Source organism: Rattus rattus, chromosome 10 (assembly GCF_011064425.1).
Source record: "Rattus rattus isolate New Zealand chromosome 10, Rrattus_CSIRO_v1, whole genome shotgun sequence".
In the NCBI taxonomy this organism is placed as follows: domain Eukaryota; kingdom Metazoa; phylum Chordata; class Mammalia; order Rodentia; family Muridae; genus Rattus; species Rattus rattus.
In genome coordinates, this window is record NC_046163.1 from 57306913 (window position 1) to 57331280 (window position 24368).

General features: G+C 48.2%; 2 protein-coding genes across 3 annotated transcripts in view; one reads left to right on the forward strand and one right to left on the reverse strand.

Moving 5' to 3' along the window:
- Positions 1-287: 287 nt before the first annotated feature.
- The window catches only part of Smyd3 (SET and MYND domain containing 3), a 547366-nt gene continuing 523285 nt past the window's right edge, over positions 288-24368 (reverse strand). For both annotated transcript variants that reach the window (XM_032915340.1, XM_032915339.1), the window contains 2 exons: positions 15397-15505; positions 288-609 (listed from right to left, as the gene is read on the reverse strand). In XM_032915340.1, the coding sequence (XP_032771231.1) occupies positions 508-609; positions 15397-15505 (211 nt within the window). In that variant the 3' untranslated portion in view covers positions 288-507. The remainder of the gene's footprint in view (positions 610-15396; positions 15506-24368) is intronic.
- On the forward strand, positions 12101-12575 carry LOC116911388 (NHP2-like protein 1). The gene has a single exon (XM_032915342.1). The coding sequence runs from the start codon at positions 12189-12191 to the stop codon at positions 12573-12575; it is 387 nt and encodes a 128-aa protein (XP_032771233.1). The 5' UTR covers positions 12101-12188.

Below are 24368 nucleotides of genomic sequence, written 5' to 3' on the forward strand. Positions count from 1 at the left end.
GGCATACACTTGTGAAAATGACTACTTTTATCCATTTATTTCTATATATATACACGGAGGAAACCTGAACTTACCCTACCCTATTTTTGTTCTGTTTCTGAGACAGGGTCTCTCTACATGGCCATGGCTGCCCTGGAATTCACTGGGTAGACCAAACTGGCCTCGAACTCACAGAGATCCACCTGCCTCTGCCTTTCATTCCATTCTTCTTTTGGTAAGTTCCTGTTTCCAATGCTGATATCCTAACCATCGAAACCACCCGTGAGGAGGCAAAGCCAAGTCGCTGGTGGCATTTTTGGACTCATCATTTGTATTTATTATGATGTTAGCACGTGGTTCCGCTCTACCACGAATGAGATGTCTCACGACATGCTACAGAAACACATTTTCCCACATAAACACATCGGTGACTTCTACAGGAGGTCCGCACGACAAACATCACAGTGTGTGTGACCTCGGTAAGGCCTTCGATGAAGGGTGTGCCGCCCTCCCCTCCTCCTGGGTGTCTTAGGAAGCTCTGATGTTGGCATCGCATTCTTCCAGGAGAAGAATCAAATCTTCAATCAGGCTGTGCTCGCGGCCGTGGGTCACTTTCATAATGTCAAAGGCCTAAAGAGAGAGGACAGGAGACAGATTAAGACCTCAAAACAGACAAGCCCCTGTCTGGCCTCTCGCCATTTCCCGATGACCTAGGATTCCCATGGCCCACGAGTGAGCAATCAGTCTCTAAGGAGCTGGCATCACCGTGGTTCACGAAGCCAGAATACAGGCGGTGTGGGTGCTGCCTGGGTGTTTGAAGGTGGACTCCACACTGGACATCCTGGGGCAGACATGATCTTCAATGACTATACGGATGCACAGGGTTGAGTGGCTAGTGTAGGGATTTGATCATTCTCACTAAGGCCATTTTGTCACACAAAAGAAGAAATGGTGCACTGCTTCCCCCAACAACAAGGTTTTACAACTTTTTATTTTGTGTTGGGGCATGGAGGGCTATGCATGTGTCATGGTATGCTTATGGGGGTCAGAGGGCAAAATGAGGGAGCCAGTTCTCTCCTACCTATGGGTTTGAGAGAGACATCAGGCTGCCATTTTGGTGGCAAGCTCTCTCATGTGCTGTGTTGTCTCACCAGCCCATGGTAATTTTTTTCTCACATCTTATTCTCACCTCCAGGTTCTCACTTACTATGTACCATACAGCATGGCGGTGGCATTTGATGGTCCCTTCCTTTAGCTTCCATGTTCAGCACGTAACTATGTCTTGACATTCAACCTCTAGAACTTTTTTTAAAAACTGGGTGGAGCTTGTGAATTCTCCAGGACAAGAGCACAGCAGAAATAAAGTTAACAGCCCGAAGGCAAGAAGTCTCTGCCCCAGTCACTAGCGTTTGCTCCTGGGACCTCAGCTTCCAAGCTCCGAGGAAGCCCAGGCCACCTATAGAGGTCCCATGTGGGCAGCTCTGGGTGACTAACTCCAGGTAAGTGTCCAGCGGGGCTTCGGATGACCCCAGAATCCAGGCAGAAGTCAGCCAGGCACTGTGGAAAAGCTGAAGACCGTTCCTGCTGTCTTAGTCTTAGTCTGTGAAGAGACACCATGACCAAGGCAACTCTTATAAGGACAACATTTAATTGGGGCTGGCTTTCAGGTTCAGAGGTCATTATCATCAAGGTGGGAACATGGCGGCATCCAGGCAGGCACGGCACAGGAGGAGCTAAGAGTTCTATATCTTGTTCAGAAGGCTGCTAGAAGGCTGGCTTCCAGGCAGCTAGGATGAGGGTCTTGAAGCCAACGTCCACAGTGATGAACCTCCGAACAGGTCACACCCATTCCAAGGCTATACCCACTAACAGTGCCATTCCCCGGCCCAAGCATATTCAAACCACCGCACGTGCTGTGTTCAGTTCCAATTCCTGACTCAGAACTGTGAACACAATCTCATCGCTCTTTACTCTGCTGAGTCTTTGCATGGTTTGATAGGGAGAAATGGATGACCCGAGGAGCAGCAGCACTGTTCAATGGGGGGCAGGATGTGAGTAGGGGAGCGAATCCATATACTACATCCGGTGTCACTGTGCTCTAAAGTTCCTGTGGTGCTGGTGGCTGTGAGGCACCAGGAGATGGGCTCCAGAACAACCTGATACCCCCACACCCCACTGAGGACCGGCATAGTAGTAACTCCCAGCAGTCACAGCCATTGTCTGCTTACTCAGTGCTACTCTAAAGTCAGCATGAGTTACTCTTCACAGGTGTGGACGGCTCTACCACGTTTGTAAGCATCATTTCAGAAACCACTCTTGAAAAGTTAGGTCACTTCTAGCTGACTTTGATTATGACACAGACCTTGTAGTCTATTGGTTCGATCATGGTGCTATTATTATTGTGTATGTGTGTGTGTGTGTGTGTGTGTGTGTGTGTGTGTGTGTGTGTGTGTGGTGTGTGTGTGTGTGTGTGTGTGTGTGTGTGTATGTGTGTGTGTGTGTGTGTATGTGTGTGTGTGTGTGTGTGTGTGTGTGTGTGTGTGTGTGTGGTGTGGTGTGTGTGTGTATGTGTGTGTGTGTGTGTGTGTGTGTGTGTGTGTGTGTGTGTGTGTGTGTGTGTGTGTATGTATGTGTGTGTGTGTGTGTGTGTGTGTGTGTGTGTGTGTGTCTGTGCGTGCATGCGAGAAGCGAGGGGCAGAGATAGGGCTGCAGTTCCATGTTGGGAGAACAATAAGTAAGGACATTTGAAAACGAGCCCTGATGGCCCTGGACTGACACTGGCAGTCAGGCCCACAGGAGGGGCCAGGAGAGACGCAGGGCACTTGTTTCTTGTTCGTCTGCACAGGTCTGCCCTGCAGTAGCTGCACACACATCCCCAGGCAAGGCTTGGAGTAGAGGGTTAGAGCCGGAGCTGCCCCACCTTGCAGGCAGCCAAGCTCTGGGAGTAGATTAGAAGCTAACATCTGGGGCCTCATGTTTTATTCTCTTTTCCTGGCACCGCCCTGGGCCCTCTGCTGCACTGGACACGCTGGGGTCTGAGACGGAGACCTGTATGATGGTGTCACTAGAGAGGATTCTGGATCAGAGAGCTCCTTCGTGGCAAATTCTCCTACTTGAAAGCCATTGTGGCTGTCTGGACCCCTTCCGCTTACTTAGGGCTGGCTGTGCTTGTGATTTGCTGAGGACGAATGTTCTCTGCTAGAGCCCCCTGCAAACAGGACCAGCCCTGCATCCCGCCCCGCCCCGGGAAAGGGCTCAGCTGCCAGAGCGCCCTCTGCTGGCCTGTTCTCACAACTCCTAGCAGACCAGAGGCTTTGCCTGATGGTTGGTTGCCTGTGTTTCTGGGGTTCTCCATCAGGAGAGGGACCTGGGCCTCTCTGTGACTTGACCTACAGCCTAATGACAATGTTGTCTTCTTGTCACCCTGGAGGGGAAGGTTGATCTGTGTTTTCCCAAGCATCTCTCTTGTTCCAGTCTTCCTGCCTCAGTAACCGCCTGCAGTTCTTGTCCTAACCAGAATCGTCCTGTGCGAGGGAGAGGCAGCGCTGCCGTCTGATAGCAAGGCAGATGCTCAAGTTGTACTGGTGACTTGGAACCTATGGCCACACAGGGGCTGTAGGACCGAGCAGACAGGAAAGCTGCCACCACTGAGGCTCACAGCCACACTGCCCAGACTGCTTCCTTAGGGCAAAAAACATCCAGTCAGACACCCTGATAGGAAGAAACTGCTCTAACTCACCTGGTCTGATAGGGGACAGAGTGGGATGCCTACTCTCAGGTCTCACCCCAGTGTCCACTCTACCTGGCCTGTTCCGCCCCCATCTGTGGACAGTGCAGTGGCAGTGGAGGAGAAGCAGAGTGTCCTGGACATAGCTTTTGCATAGCCTGAGGACCCTGGGGTGGTCCAGGTCAGATGATGTTGGCCATGCTCTATGTCCTCTCATTTGCTGATGACCTCAACTCGAGGGTCATACTGGGATGGGGTACTCGTGTTCTAGGATCCTATGCACCACAATGGCTAGAAGCCAAAGACAGGAGTACGGGGGTTAGAGGGAAGGGGCAGAATGTTAACATGAAGATAGTATGTGGGGAAGATAAAGATTAAAGGTGTACCATGTGTGTAGAAATTAGAGCTTAGTTATAATTAATAAGCAAGACTTTCTCTGAGTGAGTCATATACAGAAGAGAAATTGAGAGAAAGGAGAAAAGGAACGGTATGTCTGCCAGCAACTTTGATGTATTTGCAGGTGTCAGTGATGTGATATGGACGGGCAGACACCTGATGATGGAGGACAAGATCTGGTTCTTGTCTGGGATGCCACTTGTGCCTCCCATGTTCCTGGGGCAAATCCGTTCCTGTCTCAGGTCACCTCTTCAGCTCAGCTGGAGGTGAAGCATGCTTCCTCTCACTTCACCCACAAAACGAAGCTGCAGTAAGTCTTGGACAAGCCAGAGCACTGGCAGCAGGGAGCTCTGAGGCTCCCTGCTTTTCAGCGCCTCCCAAATGCTACACATGTGCATGTCAGAGGGGACAATTCCAGTTTAATTTCCTGCAGTGGCGTGTAAAACAGATTAAGGAAATTTAAATTGGAGGAGGCTTGGCTTGGGAGAAAGCTTCTCTCTTGCCATTAAATTTTATTTTTTAATGGTAGCATTTAAAAGGAGCCTGCATGCAATCTCGCACGGAGGACTCATTTGAAGCCTCCAGCGGGGTGTGCTGCACCCCCATACAGATTGTAAATGTTACGCCGGAAATGGCAATGTAGACTGTCTGCCACACGAGAGGGAAAGGGCTCTCTGAGAAATAAAGGCTCCCACGACTGATTTCCATCTCATCGTATCTTTTTTTAAAATGTAATTTTAGGATTGTGACCATGTATTAAATAGAATGGATGAGATCAAATGATGATTTAAAACTGGAAACAATATAGCTTTCTTATTAATTTTTAATATAAATATATTAAGTTTATCAAGGATCTCGTAGGCTTTCTACTGCGAGCCTGGGGAATGCAATAAATGACTTCCCCGAGCATGATTTGAATATGGATATAAAAATCAGAAGGGAAAGAAACACATGACAAGAGCCTGTGCATCAGGTCACCACAGCGGGACACAGATGAGAGCTTTCCTCCTCTGTTCATCCCAAGATGAAAGCCCTGTGTGGGCTAGGGGAGGTGGTCCTGGCTCTCAGTAGGGGACACCAAGCAGAGCTGTACTCACAGGCAGCTCCAGAGTCACTAATTATGGCAGGCAACAGGAAACCCCAAAGTCCCTGAGGACCCATGTGAGCTCAGCAGCTTCCTGCACACCACTCTACACAGCCCAAGACTCACTCTAAGCGCCAAGTACTCTTGAGGGGTGTGCTCCCCGGAGGCGAAAGATCATTGGCGAGATCGCCTGTTCACTCATTTACGCTATATTGACAGGCAGCTCCAGGGAGTAGGCCACTGTGGGACGGGCTCTAGCCCTGTCAGACAGCTTGTGCCTATGAAATCATCACGGGGAAAGCAGAGTGGCTGGGATGCCCACAGGAGGGGGTTCCAGATGTGATGAGCTCAGGGGATGCCTGTCGGTGGCGGGAACCACTCCAGAAAGAGCTGCTGTTGTTGAGGATGGAGTGACGGTCCTGTGGTTAAGAGCACTGGACTATTATTCTTGCAGAGGACGTCGGTGCAGTTCCCAGCACCCATAAATCAGCCCACAACTGCCTGTAATTCCAATTTCAGGAGATTTAGTGCCTTTTTCTAACCCCATGGGTACTGCACGCATATGGTTCATACACATACACTTAGGCAAAATGTGTGTGTGGGTATGCACATACACACATACACACACAGAGAGAGAGAGAGAGAGAGAGAGAGAGAGAGAGAGAGAGAGAGAGAGAGAGAGAGAGAGAGATCTGTTACTATGTGCTCCATGCTTACCCAGTCCCTTTAGGAGCCAGGAGAGGGCAATGGATCTCCTGGAGCTGGAGTTACAGATGGTGTAAGGAACCACGTGAGTGTTGGGAACTAACCTGCTAGAGCAGTAAATGTTCTAATTGTGAGCAATCTCTCCAGAACCAACCCGATCAATATTAACACAGTGCCCGAGAGACCCTGGGGGAGTCGCATACTTTCCCAGGACCTCAGTGTCATCAGAGGAAAGCACACCTCAGGCTGCACTGTGCTGTGTGACATACCACACGGGACAGAGGTGGAAGGCGGAGTCTTGATTCCGTTTCCAAGTACTGCCATTGATTTCTAACTCAACTCCACTGAGGCCAGAGCACTTATCTATGGCCTACGCTTATGAACCGCTTGCCTTGATGATCCGTTTAATGGCCCAGAATATGTCATGGGTTCTCCTGTGACATGTGTTCTTTACGTGCTTGTGAAGGATGTCTATTCTGCCTTTCTGAGTAGGGCGTTTTATAAACATCGCTAGTGGCGGTGATAAATTTCCTCTGTCTTTGTCGATGTCCTGTCTAGTTGTTCTTAAGAACTGTGGGTAGAGGCTTCACGTTTACCCAAACTTGTGGCTTTCTTTCAGGTATACAGGTTGGGTTTGGTTAGGTTTTGAGACAGAGTCGTGCTATACTACCCAGACTGGCCTTGAATTTGCTAGGGTGCCCAGCCTGGTCTCCAGTAGTAATCCTCCTGCCTCAGGCTCCACGTGGAGCTCTGCCAGGGTTTGTCTGTATTGTTTGGGACTGTGTGCTTTGGCGCAGCTATGTTTAGTGTTGTCGCATCTTGTGGGTTGGACAGACTACATTTCCATCACATGACATCCTTCATCTCTAGTAAAGTTTTCTTCACATTGACGTCTACTCATACGACATTAACACGGCCACTGCAACTACATTCTGATAATATTTTCATGATGAATCTTCTCCTATCTTTTTACTTTCAGTCTGCATTCTGTTCAAAGAGTCTCTTATAGACAGCATATACTTGGGTTATTTTCGAATATATCTGCTGTACTAACTTTTGCCTTCCAGAGTATTCCAGCGCTTCTCAACCTTCCTGATGCTGCGACCCTTTAATACCGTTCCTTCTGTTGTGGTGCCACCCCCCAACGATAGGATTATTTTTGTTGATATTCAGAGCTGCAATTTTGCTACTTTTATGAATCACAATGCAAATGTCTGTATTCCCTGATGGCCTTAGGTGACCCCCATGAAAGGGTTGTCTGACTCCCAACGGGGTCATGACCCATAGGTTGAGAACCACTGATTTAGATAATTTACAGAGACTGTATCATTTACAATGTAATTATTGTTTTATATTAATTTTACATTTTATTTTTTGTTTTCTTTGTTCTTTCTTCCTGTTTTGGCGTGTCTTTTTTAGGGCTGTGTGTGTGTGAGAATCCTCCTGTGTTACCATATTTCTTTGAACATGTCATTTAAAGATCTATTTATTTATACAAGTCCTCATGTAGTCCAGGCTGGCCTTGAACTTGCTGAGTAGGTAAGAATCACCTTGAACTCGTCATCCTGCTGCTGCCTCAGGAGAGCACCACCACACTCGTGTAATGAGATGCTGGAGCTCGAAGCCCCTGCCTTGTACAAGCTCGGCAGGCGCACTACCCACTGGGCCACACAGTCTATTCGCTCTGTAGTGCCTTTGCCTACATTCCCTTACACGGCTTGTAAAGCCATGGTTGTTTTAGACCACCCCCTCCTTTCTCATTATAGTCTACTGGCATCTTCACTTTGGTCAGTTGTTACCACATAGAGAGACGTTCCTTCTCTCTCGCTTTAGTCCCAACCCCAAATGTAAGTATCCAGCTATTTCACCACAGACTTCTAGAACCACCCCAGACAGTGTTCTGACTTTTCCTTCAACTGTCGACATGGAGGACAGGAAGGAAATTCTACTCATTCGTGCTTTTGCTTATTGTAGCCTTTCTTCCTGATGCTTCAAGACTTCTTCCAGCTATTTTTTTTTCTTTCGTTTTAGAGGATTTGGGGTGGCAATTCTTTTAGGTGAGGACTGATGGTGACGAGTTCTTTTCATGTTCCTACAGTTGTGAGCAGCTCGGTGTCCTTTTCAGTGCTTGAACGACGTCTTTGCTGGATTCGGGTTTGGGGGTTAACAACTCCTTTTTCCTGATACACTTGAGAAGAACGTGCTACTCTGTAGGATTTCCGGTGGACAACAGCTCTGGTTCAGGTTGCTCTCCTCTCTCAGCACAGGATCATGTGATCCTCTTGCTATGCTGAGGACTTGTTCTGGGTTTCATTTTTATTTGAGTGATGGATCTGGGTGAGGATCGGCGGTCTCTGTATGAAACTGCCGTAGCAGCAACCTGCCTGCATCAGAGAGTATTTGGGGGCAGTGTGGAGTCGCTGAGGTAAATTAACTCAGGATTGGAATTCTCCAACTTAGTTCTTTTTAAAGATTCATTTTGGCTGTTTTGTTGGGGCTGAGGGTGTCTTTTGAGTTTCCATGTGAATTTTAAGATTGATTTTTCTATTTTTGAAAAAAAAAACGTTTTTGATGGGAATTCGGATATCGCTGTGAGAGATGTTTATGTCTTCAGTTTTTCAATCCATAGTCCAACATGTCACTTTTATATTTTAATGTTTTCTTTCATCACTTTGGATAATTTCTAAGCATGGAAGAGTTCCATTTCTGATTTTGGTTGGTATACAGAACCACAAATGGCTCATGAATGTTGATCTTAGATTATACTAATTTGCTAATTAACTTGTTAGTTTTGATATTCTGTGTATGTATTTTAAACATTATAAGATTCTTTTCTAGCTTGGATGTCTTTATTATTGTTTCAAGCATTCCTTGTATTTACCCTGTTTCCTCTTCTTTGTCTGGGGGTCTAATGTCAGAAAGCTACCATTACTAGTCATCGGTCCTCAGGTCCCCAAGGCCATGCTCAATTCTATTTTCATTATGGCTTTTCCCTGTGTGATTGGTGCCGAGTTCCTCGTGCTACTCACTTGCTTCCTGAATTTATTGGCTCTTACGTTTCCGTGTGTTCCTTCACACCATCCCTCTCTCCATGAGACTTACTAGCTTCTTGTTTGTCGTGATAGTGTTTATAATTACTCACTGAAGCAGCATCTTTACAAAGGCTGTTGTGAAATCACTGTCAAATGAGTCGAATGCTCCCGCTCTCTCAAAGCTGGTATCTGCTGGTCGATTTTAAAGATTAAGACTGGCTCTTTGCATGGGGAGTGATTTTCAACTGAAATATGGACATTCTGGGAATCTGGATTTCATGTAAACCTCGTTCCAGCTGGCCGTCCCCGACATCACTCTAGAAGGGAGTAAGGACGACACCTTGCTGGGGTCAGCCAGAGGTACAAGTCCAGGTTTCCCACTCAGCTACTATTGGGTTTAGACTCTCTGATAGGGACATTTATGCGTGTTTTCTTTAAGACATTTTAATCACTATGCTTGCATTTCAGCCACCATTTTCATTACCCCCTTAAATTTGATATTAAAATGGTCTGTGTGTGTGCCGTTTGTGTGTGTGTGTGTGTGTGTGTGTGTGTGTGTGTGTGTGTGTGTGTGTAAATGCATGCACACATGCACTCCATGCACATGTGTGCTAATACTCACGGAAGTTAGAAGAGGGTGTTGGATTCTCTGAAGCTAAGTTACAAGAGGTTGGGATGTCTCCTAAAGGGGGTGTTGGGAACTGACCTCGGGCCCTCTGGAAGAACAGCGGGCACTTTTAAGTGCTGAGCCATCTCTCGAGCCCAATCTCCTTTCTTTCTTGCTTAAAAACACACACTTGATGTTACTATTTCCTACTGGAATTCAGTCAGCAACATTCATAAGTACCAGAGCCAGGGGCTCGGATGTCACCAGTGGCACTTACAGTATATCGAGTCTTCGTGTCTCTTGTTCTCTTTTCCTTCCTCCCTCTGACCCACATGCCAAGTTGTGACATCACATGAGCAGAGAGGGGCCAAACGTGTTTAAAGAAGTCTTAGATAGGCGCCGAGGGTGTCTATATAAGACTGTGGGTCTGTTCACTTTCCTCTGGTGAGACAGGGGCCCTGGTCAGATTCCTGAATGTGAATGTGAGCTCGGAGATTAAAACTACTGCAGAGGGTTAGGAAACGGGAAGAATGAAATTGTACGCTCTGGCTGTTGTGATGGGCTGGGACGCAGGGCCCAGGCTGGGGCAGAGACCAATGTGGTTGTGCTGTGGGATCGGCCTGGATGAGTGGGGTAACCTACATGTGCGCATGGGTGAAGGGAGCGACTTTTGGAACCTGACACCTGTACTTCCTGTTTGAGACCAAGAAAAGTCAAATAGATCCTCAAAACGAGAGGAGAAGAAACATAGAGAACCTGGATCTGGGTTGTAAAAAAGTTATCCAGGCAAAGGACGGCTGACTATAACAAAGCTTCTGCTATCAAAGTGCCACGAGCAAAGGAACCAGGCTGGGACCCAGGTTAGGGAGGGTACAGCAAATGAATCCTCTGGGAAAGGCTTCTCGGTGATAGCCAGGTGAGCAAGGTTGTTCTTGATGGCCAAGAAGTCAACTTAGTAACAAAAGCCTTCTGAGAAACATATGGGGAAAAAAAACCAAGAGTAGAGGAACACTGTGCAGGGAGCAGGACTGTCTTGTGGTAATCCCGAGAAGAGCATTTCAGCTGAGAGGTGGGGAGAGAGAGAAACAGAGGACATCAGAGCTGGATGAATGGGATCCTCCTGCAGGATGCTGGGTCCTAACTGAATTTATGACACCTTTCTGCTCCTGTTTCTGAAGATTCTCTCATTTCTGCTTCATGCTTGGGCTTTGAAATCAGTATTCCCAGGTTTTGCCCAGGGCATCCATCAAAAGAGGGTAGCTGTTACAACGGGGGAAGCGTATGGCCTCTTTCCTTTTTTGGGGGAGGGGGGTTGCCTGAATGCTGAGGAAACTTGGGAGAAAAGCTTTCTGCTGGAAGACCCCAGCGGGCATCTGTACTCACAGGTCACGCATGTCCTCACAGAGCTGTGTTGGTTTGGGCCATCTGCTGGGGAACAGTCATGAGAAGGACTGCTGCAGACTCAAAGAACGGGCCCTGCCTGGGCTCCTAATGCTCTTTATCCATTAAGAAATCCAATCCGTTCCAGTGTGACTTTGGCAGAATGGCATATGTGTCTGTGTTTGGTGCCATTGGGGGACACAAAAGATGTATCAGTCCCTTGAGGAAGTCCCACTCCCCTTGGGGTTACCACCCCAAGATGGAAGGATATAATGGTTCAAACAAAAGACCATGTTGCAACCCCAAACTGTAAACACAGTAGAGGTCCCAGTTAACAGGAGCATGGTCTTCCAATGCTTGAGACTGGGAAGCATAGTGGTAACACTGCCCCAACCACTTCTGTAAACTCTACAGAGGAGTTATTACCCTCTGGGAAATAAAATCATAACTGGACAGTCTAAGTGCTTGGCTTCAAGTTACAAAGCTACATGGTTGGACGAGTCCGTGACTCCAAACCTGGCACCTCCAACGCTCTACCGTGTTGCCAGGGAACATATGTGCTCTTGAGTTACTCATAAGAATGTATTAGAGGCTTGGCGACTCGTCCAACGTCAAACGGCATTTGGAGTAAGCCTGAGACTTATCTAGAGTCAAGCAGGCATCTTGGGTGAGACCATGTTTTAAAGTCCGGCAGACAATCCTATGTCATCCCAGGATGGCCTACACTTGGACTTGCTCAGCACTCATACTTGGGTTCATTTCTGGTGTCGAGAGGCGGGGGAATGCTGGGCAGATTTCCAACAGAAGCTTCTCGATGACGTGTGGCAACCTCACAAGACGGGGCGGGGTGACAGAGGAGAGTTTCCACTTCAATAGACTAAGTGCAAAAGGTGTCACAGGCCACACAATGGGCATCAGAGGGTCCTAGCCATGGCCTGCATCCTCCACGAAAGCCATACCACCCATAGGCCCACACCAAGTCATCTGTGTGGACTGGCTAAGGGTTGTCTTTGTAGCTGAGTACCTGGAAGCCAGTATTCTGCTATCATCCTTCAGATGGAGATGTAGAATTCTCAGCTCCTCCTGCAATGCTGCCATGTTCCCACCTTGATGATAACGGACTGAACTTCTGAACCTGTAAGCCAGCCTCAATTAAATGTTGTCCTTTTAAGAGTTGGCATGGTCTGGGAGTGGTTTCCGCTGCTTTTTCTGCGCGACATTTCTGTCTGTCTGAGGTGGGCTGTTGTGAAGTCTAGGTGAGGCCTGCGCACGGCAGCCATGACGGAGGCTGATGTGAACCCGAAGGCCTATCCCCTCACAGATGCCCACCTTACCAAGAAGCTGCTGGACCTTGTTCAGCAGTCGTGTAACTACAAGCAGCTTCAGAAAGGAGCCAATGAAGCCACCAAAACCCTCAACAGAGGCATCTCTGAGTTCATTGTGATGGCAGAAGACGCTGAGCCCTTGGAGATCATCCTGCACCTCCCTCTGCTGTGCGAAGACAAGAATGTCACCTATGTATTTGTGCGCTCCAAGCAGGCTTTAGGACGGGCCTGTGGAGTCTCCAGGCTGTTCATCACCTGTTCTGTAACCATCAAAGAAGGCTCTCAACTAAAGCAGCAGATCCAGTCCATTCAGCAGTCTATTGAATGGCTCCTGGTGTAGGCCGTAGCCTCGGCCCTCTCCTGTCTCCTCCCACCCTGAGTTTGTGTATCATGTGTGTGTTAGCGTGTACTGTTTTCAGCCAGTCTCTATTATATTGTGCTATATCTGATTTTTGTATTTTTATCTTTGTCTGAACAGGGTTGTTTTTCACCATCTCCTCGTCCTTTTCTACCATTTTTTAGTTTCCCTTTTTAATTGAAATGATAGCTAAGACAGGTGAAAGGCAGAATTTAACAAGAAGAACCACGAGAAACTTACGCCAGGGATAGTAGATATTTACTGGTCCCTTGTGCTTTTGATGTAAGATCTCTATAAATGCTACTGTGACTGAGGAACTTTCTTTGGGTAGCAGTCCCTCCCACCCCTTATCATTTGAAAGAATTTGATAGTGTTAGGCCTATTGTCCAGGTGCCATTTATTAATGTCCTGTGTGTTTTTGACATGTGTAACCTTATATTCTCCCATACCTGAGGCAGTAACAGCTCAAAGGGATTCTGGGGAAACCGTGGCTGTTTGGCTGGAGTGTACAGCAGACAGTTCTAGCAGGAAACAGCCTCTCCTTGGTAAAGGGGATTTCTTGTGGAGCCCTCATCCTCTTCCTCCCGCAACATGGTCAGGTGTATTCTCCCTCCATGAAGAAAGTGATTACATGTTCACTGTCGAGCATCCTAATAAATATGTTGATATTTTGTTTAAAAAAAAAAAAGAGTTGGCATGGTCATGGTGTCTGTTCACAGCAGTAAGATCCTGAGACACCCATCTTCTAAAATCGCATTCAGGAATTCAACTAGGCTTGAAGGCAATTCCAGATGCTGTGTTTCCAGAGAGCGTTTTCTACTTAAATGTGACAGTTGAGAGAAGGGAGGAGCCTTGCATCCCAGAGTAGATTATAAAACCTTTTCACCTGTCTGTCTCCTCCAGTAAACTGTAAGGGCAGTATTATTGGGCTTTACTCAGAGTAGCAGCAGCATTTAACCAACAACTCGTGGTGAACTAAGGAGACTGTATCAGAACTGGCTGTGTCTCAGAAAGAGAGGTTTTTGCCCATATCCTCCTTAGAGTTTCATTTTCCAAACAGGAATGGAAACACCTTTCTTGTTTTTGATACATTATTGTTTTCTACTAAAACCTTAACACAGCAGATCACGGTGTCTTTTGTCGAGATGGATGAACTGGTTGACATGTTCTTGACCAGGTAAGAGAAGGGAATTCTTCCTGAGATTGCAGAAGCTTGTCCTAACATTCATCCAGGGAAGGTGCCAAAGAAAGAGAAAGAGGAAGAGATGGGCACCTCCAGGAAGCCCCAGTGTTGTTCCCATTGGCTGATGGCTGCTGTCAACTAAAGACCAGGAGCAGACAATGTGGCTATCGTCCAATAAAAGTTGGCATTGATAATCCTTTAGGCATTTATCCCTTGTCTTGTCCCTTTGGACACTCCCTGGGAAGCCTCACTGCAGTGCTTGATCCTTCTACCACAGCTCTCTGACACATAAGTGTTGGGACCCAGAACACCCCCTCCAAGTATCAAAGGCTCCCTGAGAAACCTTACAGTCCAGGTCTCCTATAACCCACCAGTACAGGGGACAAATTGGCACATGACTGCTGTGACATGGTGAGAGGACGTTGCAAAGTGTGGGAAGGCCAGATCAGGATTGCCCTGGGCTGTTCCAGACAGAGACTCCTTAAGAGAGTGAAACTGAGTGTCCCTTTAGCAAAGTATGCAGCACTAACCTAGGCCCTCCATTTCATTTTCCAACACTTACTGCTAAGATTGTATTGACCACTCTCACTCCTTCCCTTCCCACTTCTCCAGCAACAAATACATTTAGGGGATTTCTTCTGATGCCAAGCTAGTTCTGAGGATGAGAGCGATGAGTTCTAGGCAACTGGGGTTGGGAAGGAGGCCCCACCCCGCCCGCAAAAATTGAAATGTTTGCAGACCCGTCAAAGAGTTCTAAGAACCAAGATAAGAACGAAAACATTGGAGCTGGGCCCTGAAGGACCAGCAGAGTCCTGTCAAGTGCAGCAGGCTGGGAAATACATTTCAGGTAGAGGAAATGGCTTTGTAAAGAGTCAGTATTGACAAGAGCCTTCCCTGGCAGTGGGGAGGGGAAGGGCAGGTGACACAGAGACTCCAGACTGATGGGCAGGGCTCACCTACTGCAAGAAGAGACATTGTGCTCAAAGGATGTGGAGAAGGGTGATTTGTGGGAATGGGCACATGTGTGTGGTGTTCTGAGACTCATACCATGGTGCCCGTTAAAACTAGAATGATTAGGAGTCTAGGGAGAGAGTTTGGCAGGTTAAATGATTGTCATGTGAGCATGAAAACCTGAGTTTGGGCCCTAGGACCCATGTTAGAAGCTGTGGCTAGTGGAGCAGACCTGTAATTTCCAGTGCTGGGGGTGTGGAGACAGTCAAATCTCTCACTGGGAGTCAGTCTAGCTTCGTCAGTGAGCTTCAAGCCAGCAAGACCCCACCTTTCCCCCAAATAAGGTGAATGGCTCTTGAAGAATGACACCTAGTTGACCTCTGGCCTCTTCGTGCATGCTCGCACACCTGCCCACACAGGCACACGTAATGCACAAGCAGGTTGATTCTATACTGACAGTGTAAAACACATTACATTTGGGTATATTTATCCCACGGAAACTGGCAACTGTTGCAAATGTTTTCAGAGACGGTTGTTAAACGTTTACCAGCACACTCGGGCATGTGTGTGCTCACACGCTAAAAGCAGAGCTTAGCAATCACCGAGTAGGGGCCTGCCAACAGCCAGAGGAAGGTACACTGGGCCGAACCCAAGGCTTGGCACACTCACCAGCCGCAGATTCTTCATGGCTTGGGGAAACATGCCTTGATGGAGCTGCAGCTTGCCAACTTTCATCACTTGCACACCTCTGACAGGATGGCTTCCAGGGAAAAAAATCCTGGAAGAGACCAAAAGGCAAACAGTTGACGGGAGCCCTCAACCTTCACACTCAGTATTTCACTGGAAGACTGGGACACGGGGGAAGAGCTGGCTGCGACTGTTAATGAGCTCCTGAAGAGAGATTAGCTTGTGATCTAGAAGCCAATACGGAGACGAGATGATATATAACCTTCCTTCAGAGCCCCAGAATACCTCCTGCATTGGGGGCGGGGGGAAGAGACATCCATCTGGCCCCGTGCATGCACATCGAGAGAGAATGCTGCGTTGCATTTTGGAGTATGCCTCTGCTCCTGATCCTCTTCCATGGTGCTCCAACATGAGCCCAGCTATATCAAGAGATATTTGTGGAATAAATGAACGAGATCTGCTACACGGAAACGTTTAATCATGGGCTGCACAGGCTTACAGACAAAGAACAGCTCAAGCAGAGAGGGCATAAGGCTCAAATTATCTAAGAGAGGACTCCAAAGATGGTCACATGACCATCCAGGCAGGTCCTCCCTCCTCTGGAGCAGTGGCATTGGGGGCGTGCCCAGATACTTTCAATATAGATTTGCTGGCTAAATGGTTGAGCATTTCTCTTGACTCCAAATTGATGCTGCCACACCTCCGTTGCAGAGCCCTTCGATGGAATCTTGGCTCTAGAGCCCGTCATGGTGCGTGGACCTTTCCTACGGCACCTGTGTGTTTACTTTCCCTCGCCAATGGTTAAGGTACTGAGTCTGAAGTGTGTTCCCATGGAAGCCAGCACAGAGAAGGAACGCGACTCATACTTGAGATCTTCCACATTGTCTCGGTTTCTGTAATGAAAGACCCTGACAAAAGTAACTTAAAGGAGAAAGGGTTTGTTTGACTGATGGTTCCAGGTGACAGCCTGTCACGGCAGGGGATTTGCAGTGGCAGTTTGTGACAATCGGTAATGTCTTGTCTATCTGCAGTCAGAAGGGGATAGCAATAACTTCATACGTGCTAATGTTCAGCTTGTTCTCTCCAGTCAGGTCAAGGGAGATGATCCGACCCACTCTTTTTTTTTTTTTTTTTTTGGAGCTGGGGACCGAACCCAGGGCCTTGGCGCTTACTAGGCAAGCGCTCTACCACTGAGCTAAATCCCCAACCCCTGATCCGACCCACTCTTAAGAGGTCTTCTTCCCACATCAACGAAATCAAGACAATGACCCTCAGATCTTCTCAGAGGTTAGCCTTAGGCAAGCGCACACAGATGTGCCCAGAACCATCTCTCCTATCTGTCAGGTTGGCAATTAATGCTATCACAGGCATAGAGCATAGCACAGGACGGGTGTTGTGGCAGATCGGAGAATGAGGACTAAGACTATCACTTCGTATTGTCTCTTCTGCCTCTAATGGGTTCTGAGACAGCGGTTCTCATCCTTCCTAATGCTGTGACCCTCTAATACAATTCCTCATGTTGTAGAGACGCCCCAAATGTAGGACTATTTCCATTGCTACCTCATAGCTGTGATTTTGCTCCTGTCATGAATTGTAATGTAAATATTTGGGGGAGATAAACGTTTGCCATGACCCACAGGTTGAGAATTGCTGCTCTAAGCGAATGCTGAACTTCCGATGCCTACGCAGGATTATGTTCAGGCCCGAGGGGAAATACCACACTGGACAGACATGAGCATTTCCGTTGGGACCCCTTGATCCCACCCAGACATGGATAAACATTTATACAAGAGTAAAAATAACATTACAGGGAAGAGTGTGCTTTCGTGCCCGAATCCTGCGAGCGACACATATTCAGTTCAAATTCATTGGGAGAGAAACTGACACAGTGGTTGACAGGGAGAAGTGACTGGTGGCTGGGTGGCTTGGAAGACACCTGGGGGAAGCTGGGCTCCCAAGACCTTGGACTGACTTTAGGAATGGAAGGATGGGAGTGCAACCAGGACCTACTCCTGATGTGGAGGCAGGAGGACCTGTCTTTATGTTCTGTGGCCACACAGACAGTCCAGTGCTGTCCCTGTGTGGCTCAGCTCAGCTGCCCTTTAACCTCCGCTGGTCTTCACCTACTGGGCTATCAGATGTCAGAGAGCCCACTGAATCCATACGTCAGCTCCCCTGTGTAACTGGTCTTCTGCACTCCATTCCCCCGATTCAGCTCCTCTCTGGGAAATGCAATACGGACATCTATCCATTCATGCTCTTAACAGGGTAGATTGCTGGCCTGGGGGGGCTCCATAGAAGGCGGAGCGTGCCTCTTCAGAGACCCAGAAAGGGAGGAGGAGGAGAACAAAGCAGACACCTGGGTCCCCGGTCTCCTTCATCTCTGGTGCACGCTATGAGGTCAGTCACTTCACCTCCTGTCCCTTACAGAATGGACCTCGTTATGGAGTTGTGTGGAAATGATTTTCAAGATCCTCAGACAAAAGACTTAAGTGCGGGATGCCATTATCAGGAGGTAATTGCCCCGGACACGTTCCCTGAAAAGCGCACCTGGATTCGGGATTTTATTTTATTGCCGTGAATACGGTATAGTTAAATTTAAAGGCCAAAAAGTAATTTTATACTAATAATCTCTCTCCTAAGTGGGTGTCTGTCATGTCAGTGAGCAGAAGGGAAGAAAATCTTTGGTTCTGTGATAGCAGAGAAAGTGGTACATAATTACACTGTGACGGGTACCTGCCTCGGTCACGGGAAGATTAAAAACTGAGTGGAGTTTCTTAAGAGAGGGTGAGCGGGAGGCTCCTGTAGGGAGTGGGGGACGCCCACACAAAAACTCAGTGAGCTGACTCGCAGTGAGAGGCTGCTGGAGACCTTTTGTCCCTGGAGGCCTCCCAGCTGACGTGTGGAATCGGACTCAGGTTTGCTGGTTGGAGCAGCACCCTAGGAGGCTCTGGGGGAGGCTCACTCCTGCTGGGTGGCCCACTTGGGGTGTGGCCTTTCCATCAACCTTTTGCAAAGGGGAGTAATGAGAGAGTGCGGGGGTTGGCTGGTCTTCACCTCCTGGGTTATCAGATGTCAATCACGGATGCATAGAAAACCTGAAGGTGTGCTGGGGTGAAACAGGAAATGGGGTGTCAAATCGAGGGGGGGTGTGCAGCTGTGAGATGCTGGGTTTTAGTGCCTTGCTTTCAGACCTCTGCAAACACCCAAGGTGTACTCTTACCCTTGGCGAACACAGAGCTAAGTTGAACAGATGAGGATTAAGTCACGAAATAGAAGCACCGGGTATCCCTCCCCACTCCCAACACAGCAGTTAGGGACCACATTAGTGGGAGCTGGCTGGTTTAGAATGAGGAGAGGATGGGAAGCTGGGATCAGCCTGGGAGGCATGGGAAGGGGCAGGCCATTCTACCAACAGTAAGGGAGGTTGGATGCAGATGTGGAGGGGAGGTGCCCTCAGGTGAGGCTACCCACTGCAGTTATCAAGTTCCCAAGTCTTTTATTGATGACACTCTATGGAGGAGAAGGAAAATACACCAACAGGTAGGAAACACGGAGGACTAGTGAACAAAGGCCCTGGTGTCAAAGGCAGTGGCTGCCTTCTCTAATCCTTAAAAAAAGAACGATTTGGGACAAGTAAGGTCATAGAGTTGACTCAACGGGACCCGGAGACCTACTGGGAAACGGCAGTCACAGGTAACCCCAACCCCAACCCCCGATTCAGAAACACCTCCACAGAAACACATAGGAGAATTGTATGACACCATTATCAGCTGGCGGGCCATTCCACTCATCTGGGCATTACGAATCTTCTCACAGGGACAAGGCGAGCCATCTCAGACTCGGGAGGGCTGGGCCTAGGATGCAAAAGCTGCCCTGGTGCTGCTGGGCTGAGTTGTGCGTGGGGGAGCGCATCTGAACAGCGGAGGGGAGGAGAAGCATATAATAATATATAATAATATATAATATATATAATATATATTAGCTTTCATTCTGACTAGAGGCACATATGGTCTTGCTGCTCTCAGGTTTCAGCAGAGGCTGATGGTCAGGGAACTGGAATTCTTGAGAATCCAAAGGGCCAAAGAAGAGAGCCTTTGCTGACAGGACCTCTGCTCCATGTCTGGAGCCCTCCGTGGGATGCAGCCATACTGGTGTTACCTCAGTCCAGCACCCTCCGTGGGATGCAGCCACATTGGTGCTGCCTCAGTGGTGCCACCGCTTTGACAGGACAGGAAGAAACATCTATTGCTCAGGCCTGTTTGGAAAACCCCAAGGCAAAATGGTTGCTGGTCCTAAAATGAGAGTTTAACTTGCCTGTTGGAGTCGCACCTCCGAATGAACACACAGACCTAGTTGTCTGGAGTTTAGCTGAGAAATTTGGAATAGTGATGGGGCCTGGAAAAAAAAAAAGTTTGCCACTCCTGAAAATCCGGTCCAGGGTGGAGGGAGACGTTCTCGCTAGGCGAAGCTGGTAGAGGAAAGGGAGAATCGTGGAGAATCTTCCAGTGGTTTAGGTTGCTGCAAGATGAACGCACTGCCCGGTCGCTGACATGGGAAAACAGAGTTGAGCACTGTCTGAGAGGACATGATTGAAATTGTTTTGCATTTACCTATACAGCATCCTTGCCAAGCCAAACAGAAACCGGCAAACCAAAACAGAACTAGTGGCGCCCATAAAGTTAAATTCCATTTTATGGGAAACAAGAGTGATAAAGGAATATGTAGAAGCCGTGGGCGGAGCTGAGGCTGTGGGAATCTACAGGACCTCAGCACAGGGTCCTTCACAGGTCACGACAGGAAAAGAAAGAGAAGGAGCAGGGAGGGGGGCAGGAAGAAGGGCTGGGATTTAAAGAGACTTAAGAGATGTAACAAGCGCGTGCAATACCTAGGCCTGGTGCATCCCGGTTCAAGTGGGGCAGTGGTGAAAAGGCCCTTCTCAGATAATGAAGGGAATCTTAACACGAGATACACTCAAGCTGTGAGGAACTGTCCGCCTGTTTTGTATTAGATGATGTAATGTCTGAGATGTGATTTAAATACCGTCAGCAGAATCCATTTTCCCAGCAATGGTGGATTAGCTTGCTTCAGGCTAACTCGTGCTACAAACAAGACAGAATGATCAAAATATTTTTAAGACCCTAGAAGGGGAGATGGACCACGGAAGCTGGAGGCTCCTAAAGACTCGTGACTGTGGAAAAGACTGGAAGCTTGGGCATGTGTACCTTCTGTGAGGTGCCACTTTACCCTGGGATGCTTGGAAAAGAGAGCCGGGCCAGGAGGACCGAGTAGCTGAGCAGGTGGCCTCAAGGACAAGGATGTGCAGCAGCCTATGCTGAGGACCCAAAAAGGAGGGGGCATGCGAGCGAACACCAGGCTTTCATCAGTGCTTCCCAAAGGGCTACAACCTCAGAATCATGTGGTCAAGCAGGAACAGAGCAGCGCCTGTTCCTAGAACGAATCACTTAAGCACATCTTGCCTGGATCAAGGTGTTGTTTCTGCCTTGATTGGTAGCAGCAAAAGTATACCTCTGTGAGTAACACAGCATCATCCAAAGCCCCGTCATCTCTTTAACTTCTCTGTACAACACCCAGCACCCAGCAAAGCCATAACCAGGTGCAGGAGGAGGGAACTGTCAGAAAACTGAGAGAAAGGAAACACAGGCATGAAACAGAACTGCTGTACTAAAATATTTAGGTTCTGGGAGACTTTTGGAAGAACTGTAATAAGCCAGGTGTGGTGGTGCACACCTTTTAATCTCAATACTCAAGAGGCAGAGGCAGGGGGATCTCTGTGAGTATGAGGCCAGCCTGGTTATGCAGTTCAGGACGGCCAGGGTTATGCAGAGTGACCCCTGGGTCAAAAACAAAAGTATGTTTGAAAACTTAAGTAACAAGAAAGAATGTCAGCAAAGATCAGAATTTCATAAAAATCGGCAACAGAAACCTTGGAAGAGATAACACAATAGTTTGAGGTAAGACTGGCCCTGGCTGGGGTCTTGAACTGGAAGCCAGACAGATGAACGCATTTATCATCCTTCACAGAAGGGAAAGGCGTGCTAGCTGGAATATCACAGGAGAGAAGGGAGACGTGGGCAGAGCCAGGTCTGACGTATCAACCCTAAGAGACTTCACAAATAATAAATGACAGCAAGACACAGGTTCAAACCCACAGCCCTGTGAGGAAAATTCGCCAGTGGGAGAGTTGGGAGAGAAGACGGTGACAGTCACAGAAGCCAGGCCAAGGATATGACGGCGCGTCACGAATGTTTGACAGTCTTCTTAATTGGAACAAGACAAAACAGGCACGAAAGGGTTTTGTTTTTCTACCTTTAGATACGGCGGACACTTCTCTTATCGGAGCCTAGGTTCACTGCCCACAGGCTGAAGACAGCCTGGGGTTGAGTGTGTCAATGGGGGCTACTTAGCTACATAATCTATATAAAAAACAAGCGGTTAGACAATGCTAGCCCATAAGGCATTTCTAACTATTTTGTAAGATAACCTGGCATCAAAAATGGTTATTAAAACTCCACCATTTACAAAGAAGAAAGAAAGGGAGGGAGAGAGGATGGGAGGGAGGATGGGAGGGAGGATGGGAGGGAGGGAGGAAAGAAAGAAGGAAGGAAGGAAGGAAGGAGGGAAGGAAGGAAAGAAGGAAAGAAGGAAAGAAGGAAAGAAGGAGGGAAGGAAGGAGAGAAGGAAGGAGAGAAGGAAAGAAGGAGGGAAGGAAGGAAGGAAAGGAGGGAGGGAAGGAAGGAAGGAGGGAAGGAGTCGAGCCCTATCACCACATCGAGTCTCCGTGGGTGCTGCAGTTTTTCTGCATTCGGAGCCTCAAATGAAATGACAGACACAAGAGAGGGGTGGAGTGTTCCTCCACCTTCTCCCAGACACTGACCCAGCAGCTAAAATGCAAGCTGAAGCTTGCAATGAACCCTGAGAGATGTGGCTTCAGGGCTCAGGGCAAGCACCATGGGGAATGGGGACAAGGCTCTACGGGAAGTCACAGGATCCTCCTCCGCTCCCCAGGTTCTGTATAAGTTAATGCAGCTGTTGTAGGGAACTTATTTATGTCCTTGTGACAGGGAAGCTTTGATTTGTAACAAATAAATTTTTTGTTGTCCCCTATCCCCAAGAGGAAAGAGCGGGAGAGGGAAGTCAGACCACACTGCCCAGTGACCTCAGTTAACCCGCACTGTTAGCCCAGAAGGCTGCGAATCCCCAAGTGTCCCCTCCGCCCACAGCTCCAACAGAGGTGGGGATTCCACTGTGATTCCTGCTTGTGCCTCAAACTCCGATTCCCTCTGCGTCTGTGCCGAGTGCCACCAGTGCCCCACGCGGCCCAGAAGGTCCGATCTGTCTCTGTCGCCTCTGTGCGCCTGCCTTAGTATGAGAACATTCACAGAGCCCACACTGTAACTGGACCTGACACCATGACAATGAAGTCTGTCTTGGGTTTCTTTTACTCTGTAAAATTAGTAAGTGGGACCGTTTCTGCGCACGAAATAATACAGCTCCCATTTCACGTTTCTCACACATTTCCAAGCAGGGCCCTTTGCCCAAAGGGTGGGGGCTTCCTTTTACCTCATGGTTCTAACGATCAGGAATCAGATGCTGATCCACGGTTGGGATGACTCTCTAATTAGATGTTGAGAACCTGGGAAATCTTCTTGTTTAATCTAAACATCTGTGTAATCCAGGCTCAGGAGCAGAGACTCATCTGGGGAAGCAGTAAATTAGAACGAAGGAGACAGAGATCTGGGCTGAAGCGGCTTGGTGACTCTGTCACATCACCCTTGCCCAGTTGTAAAAAGGTGACAGGCCAGCCCTGGGAACGCATACAACAATGTTCAAACACAGGCACTCGCATTCTTAGGGCTGATAAGTGTGTGGTATTAGTTTGCAAGACGTGGAAAATCACTTGACATTGTCATAGAGTTTGTGTGTGTGTGTGTGTGTGTGTGTGTGTGAGAGAGAGAGAGAGAGAGAGAGAGAGAGAGAGAGAGAGAGAGAGAGAGAGAGAGAGAGCATTGTGGAAGAGGGTGTCAGAGGTGACATCTGAATCAAAACAGCATTTGCCAGGCACCACAGGGCCACCACTGCATGTATGAACTCAGTGGCTGTGTAACTGCAGGCTCCAGACCTGCGCAAAAGCAAACCAGCCAAATGTTAGCGTGGAAAGGGGAAGGGCCCATAAAGTCCCACCCTGTGCCCAGAAGCTATTTTAAAGTGAAGACTGCTGGTGTAGCATGAGTCGGTTTTCTTCAGGGGTGTGATCCTGGAGAGCTTGCCCATGCTCCAGCAGACAGTCCCACACCCGTGCCCACAGAGGCTCACAGAGTCAAGTAGCCTTAATGGGTTTAAAAACAGAGCTCATGAGGTGGAGAGGGGTGTGGGAGCGGGATAAATCGGAGAGAAATTGGAAGGGATAGATTTGACCAAAACACATTATATGCATGTGTAAGATTCTCAGATCAAAAAAAAAGGGGGGGGATTTTTAAAAGATAAAACAAAACAGACGAATAAAAATAGAAATAGTTCTCCGAAAGATCTGGGCTTTGATATTTCTTTATAGAACGTGAACTGAGAGCCGAGAGCCCACTGCTTCCGTCTGTCTTTGTACAGGATTAAACCACTGTCTCACCAAATGTACTGGTTTCCTCTCCCCTCTGCCAAGCCTGCTCCTCCTGCCCCATCCCCACCCACTAACACAATGACACCAGGAAAACTGCCCCACAAACTGGACGGACTCCCCGGCAGACAGGGTGGCATTCTCCTTCACCTTAGTATCTTCGTGGTTAATAACTCCTGACGGCAACAGGATTGTCCTTTGCCTGTCCTTTGCAGCTTTCAGATCTTGCAGCAGTGCCATTTTAAGATGTGAAATGTCTGAGGACGTTTATGAATGCTTTACAAGGGCCAACAGATTACACAATGATTGTATGTAAGTTGTT

Excerpts from the sequence above, each read along its gene's own strand:
- LOC116911388 (XM_032915342.1), top strand. The coding sequence starts at position 12,189 with ATGACGGAGGCTGATGTGAACCCGAAGGCCTATCCCCTCACAGATGCC.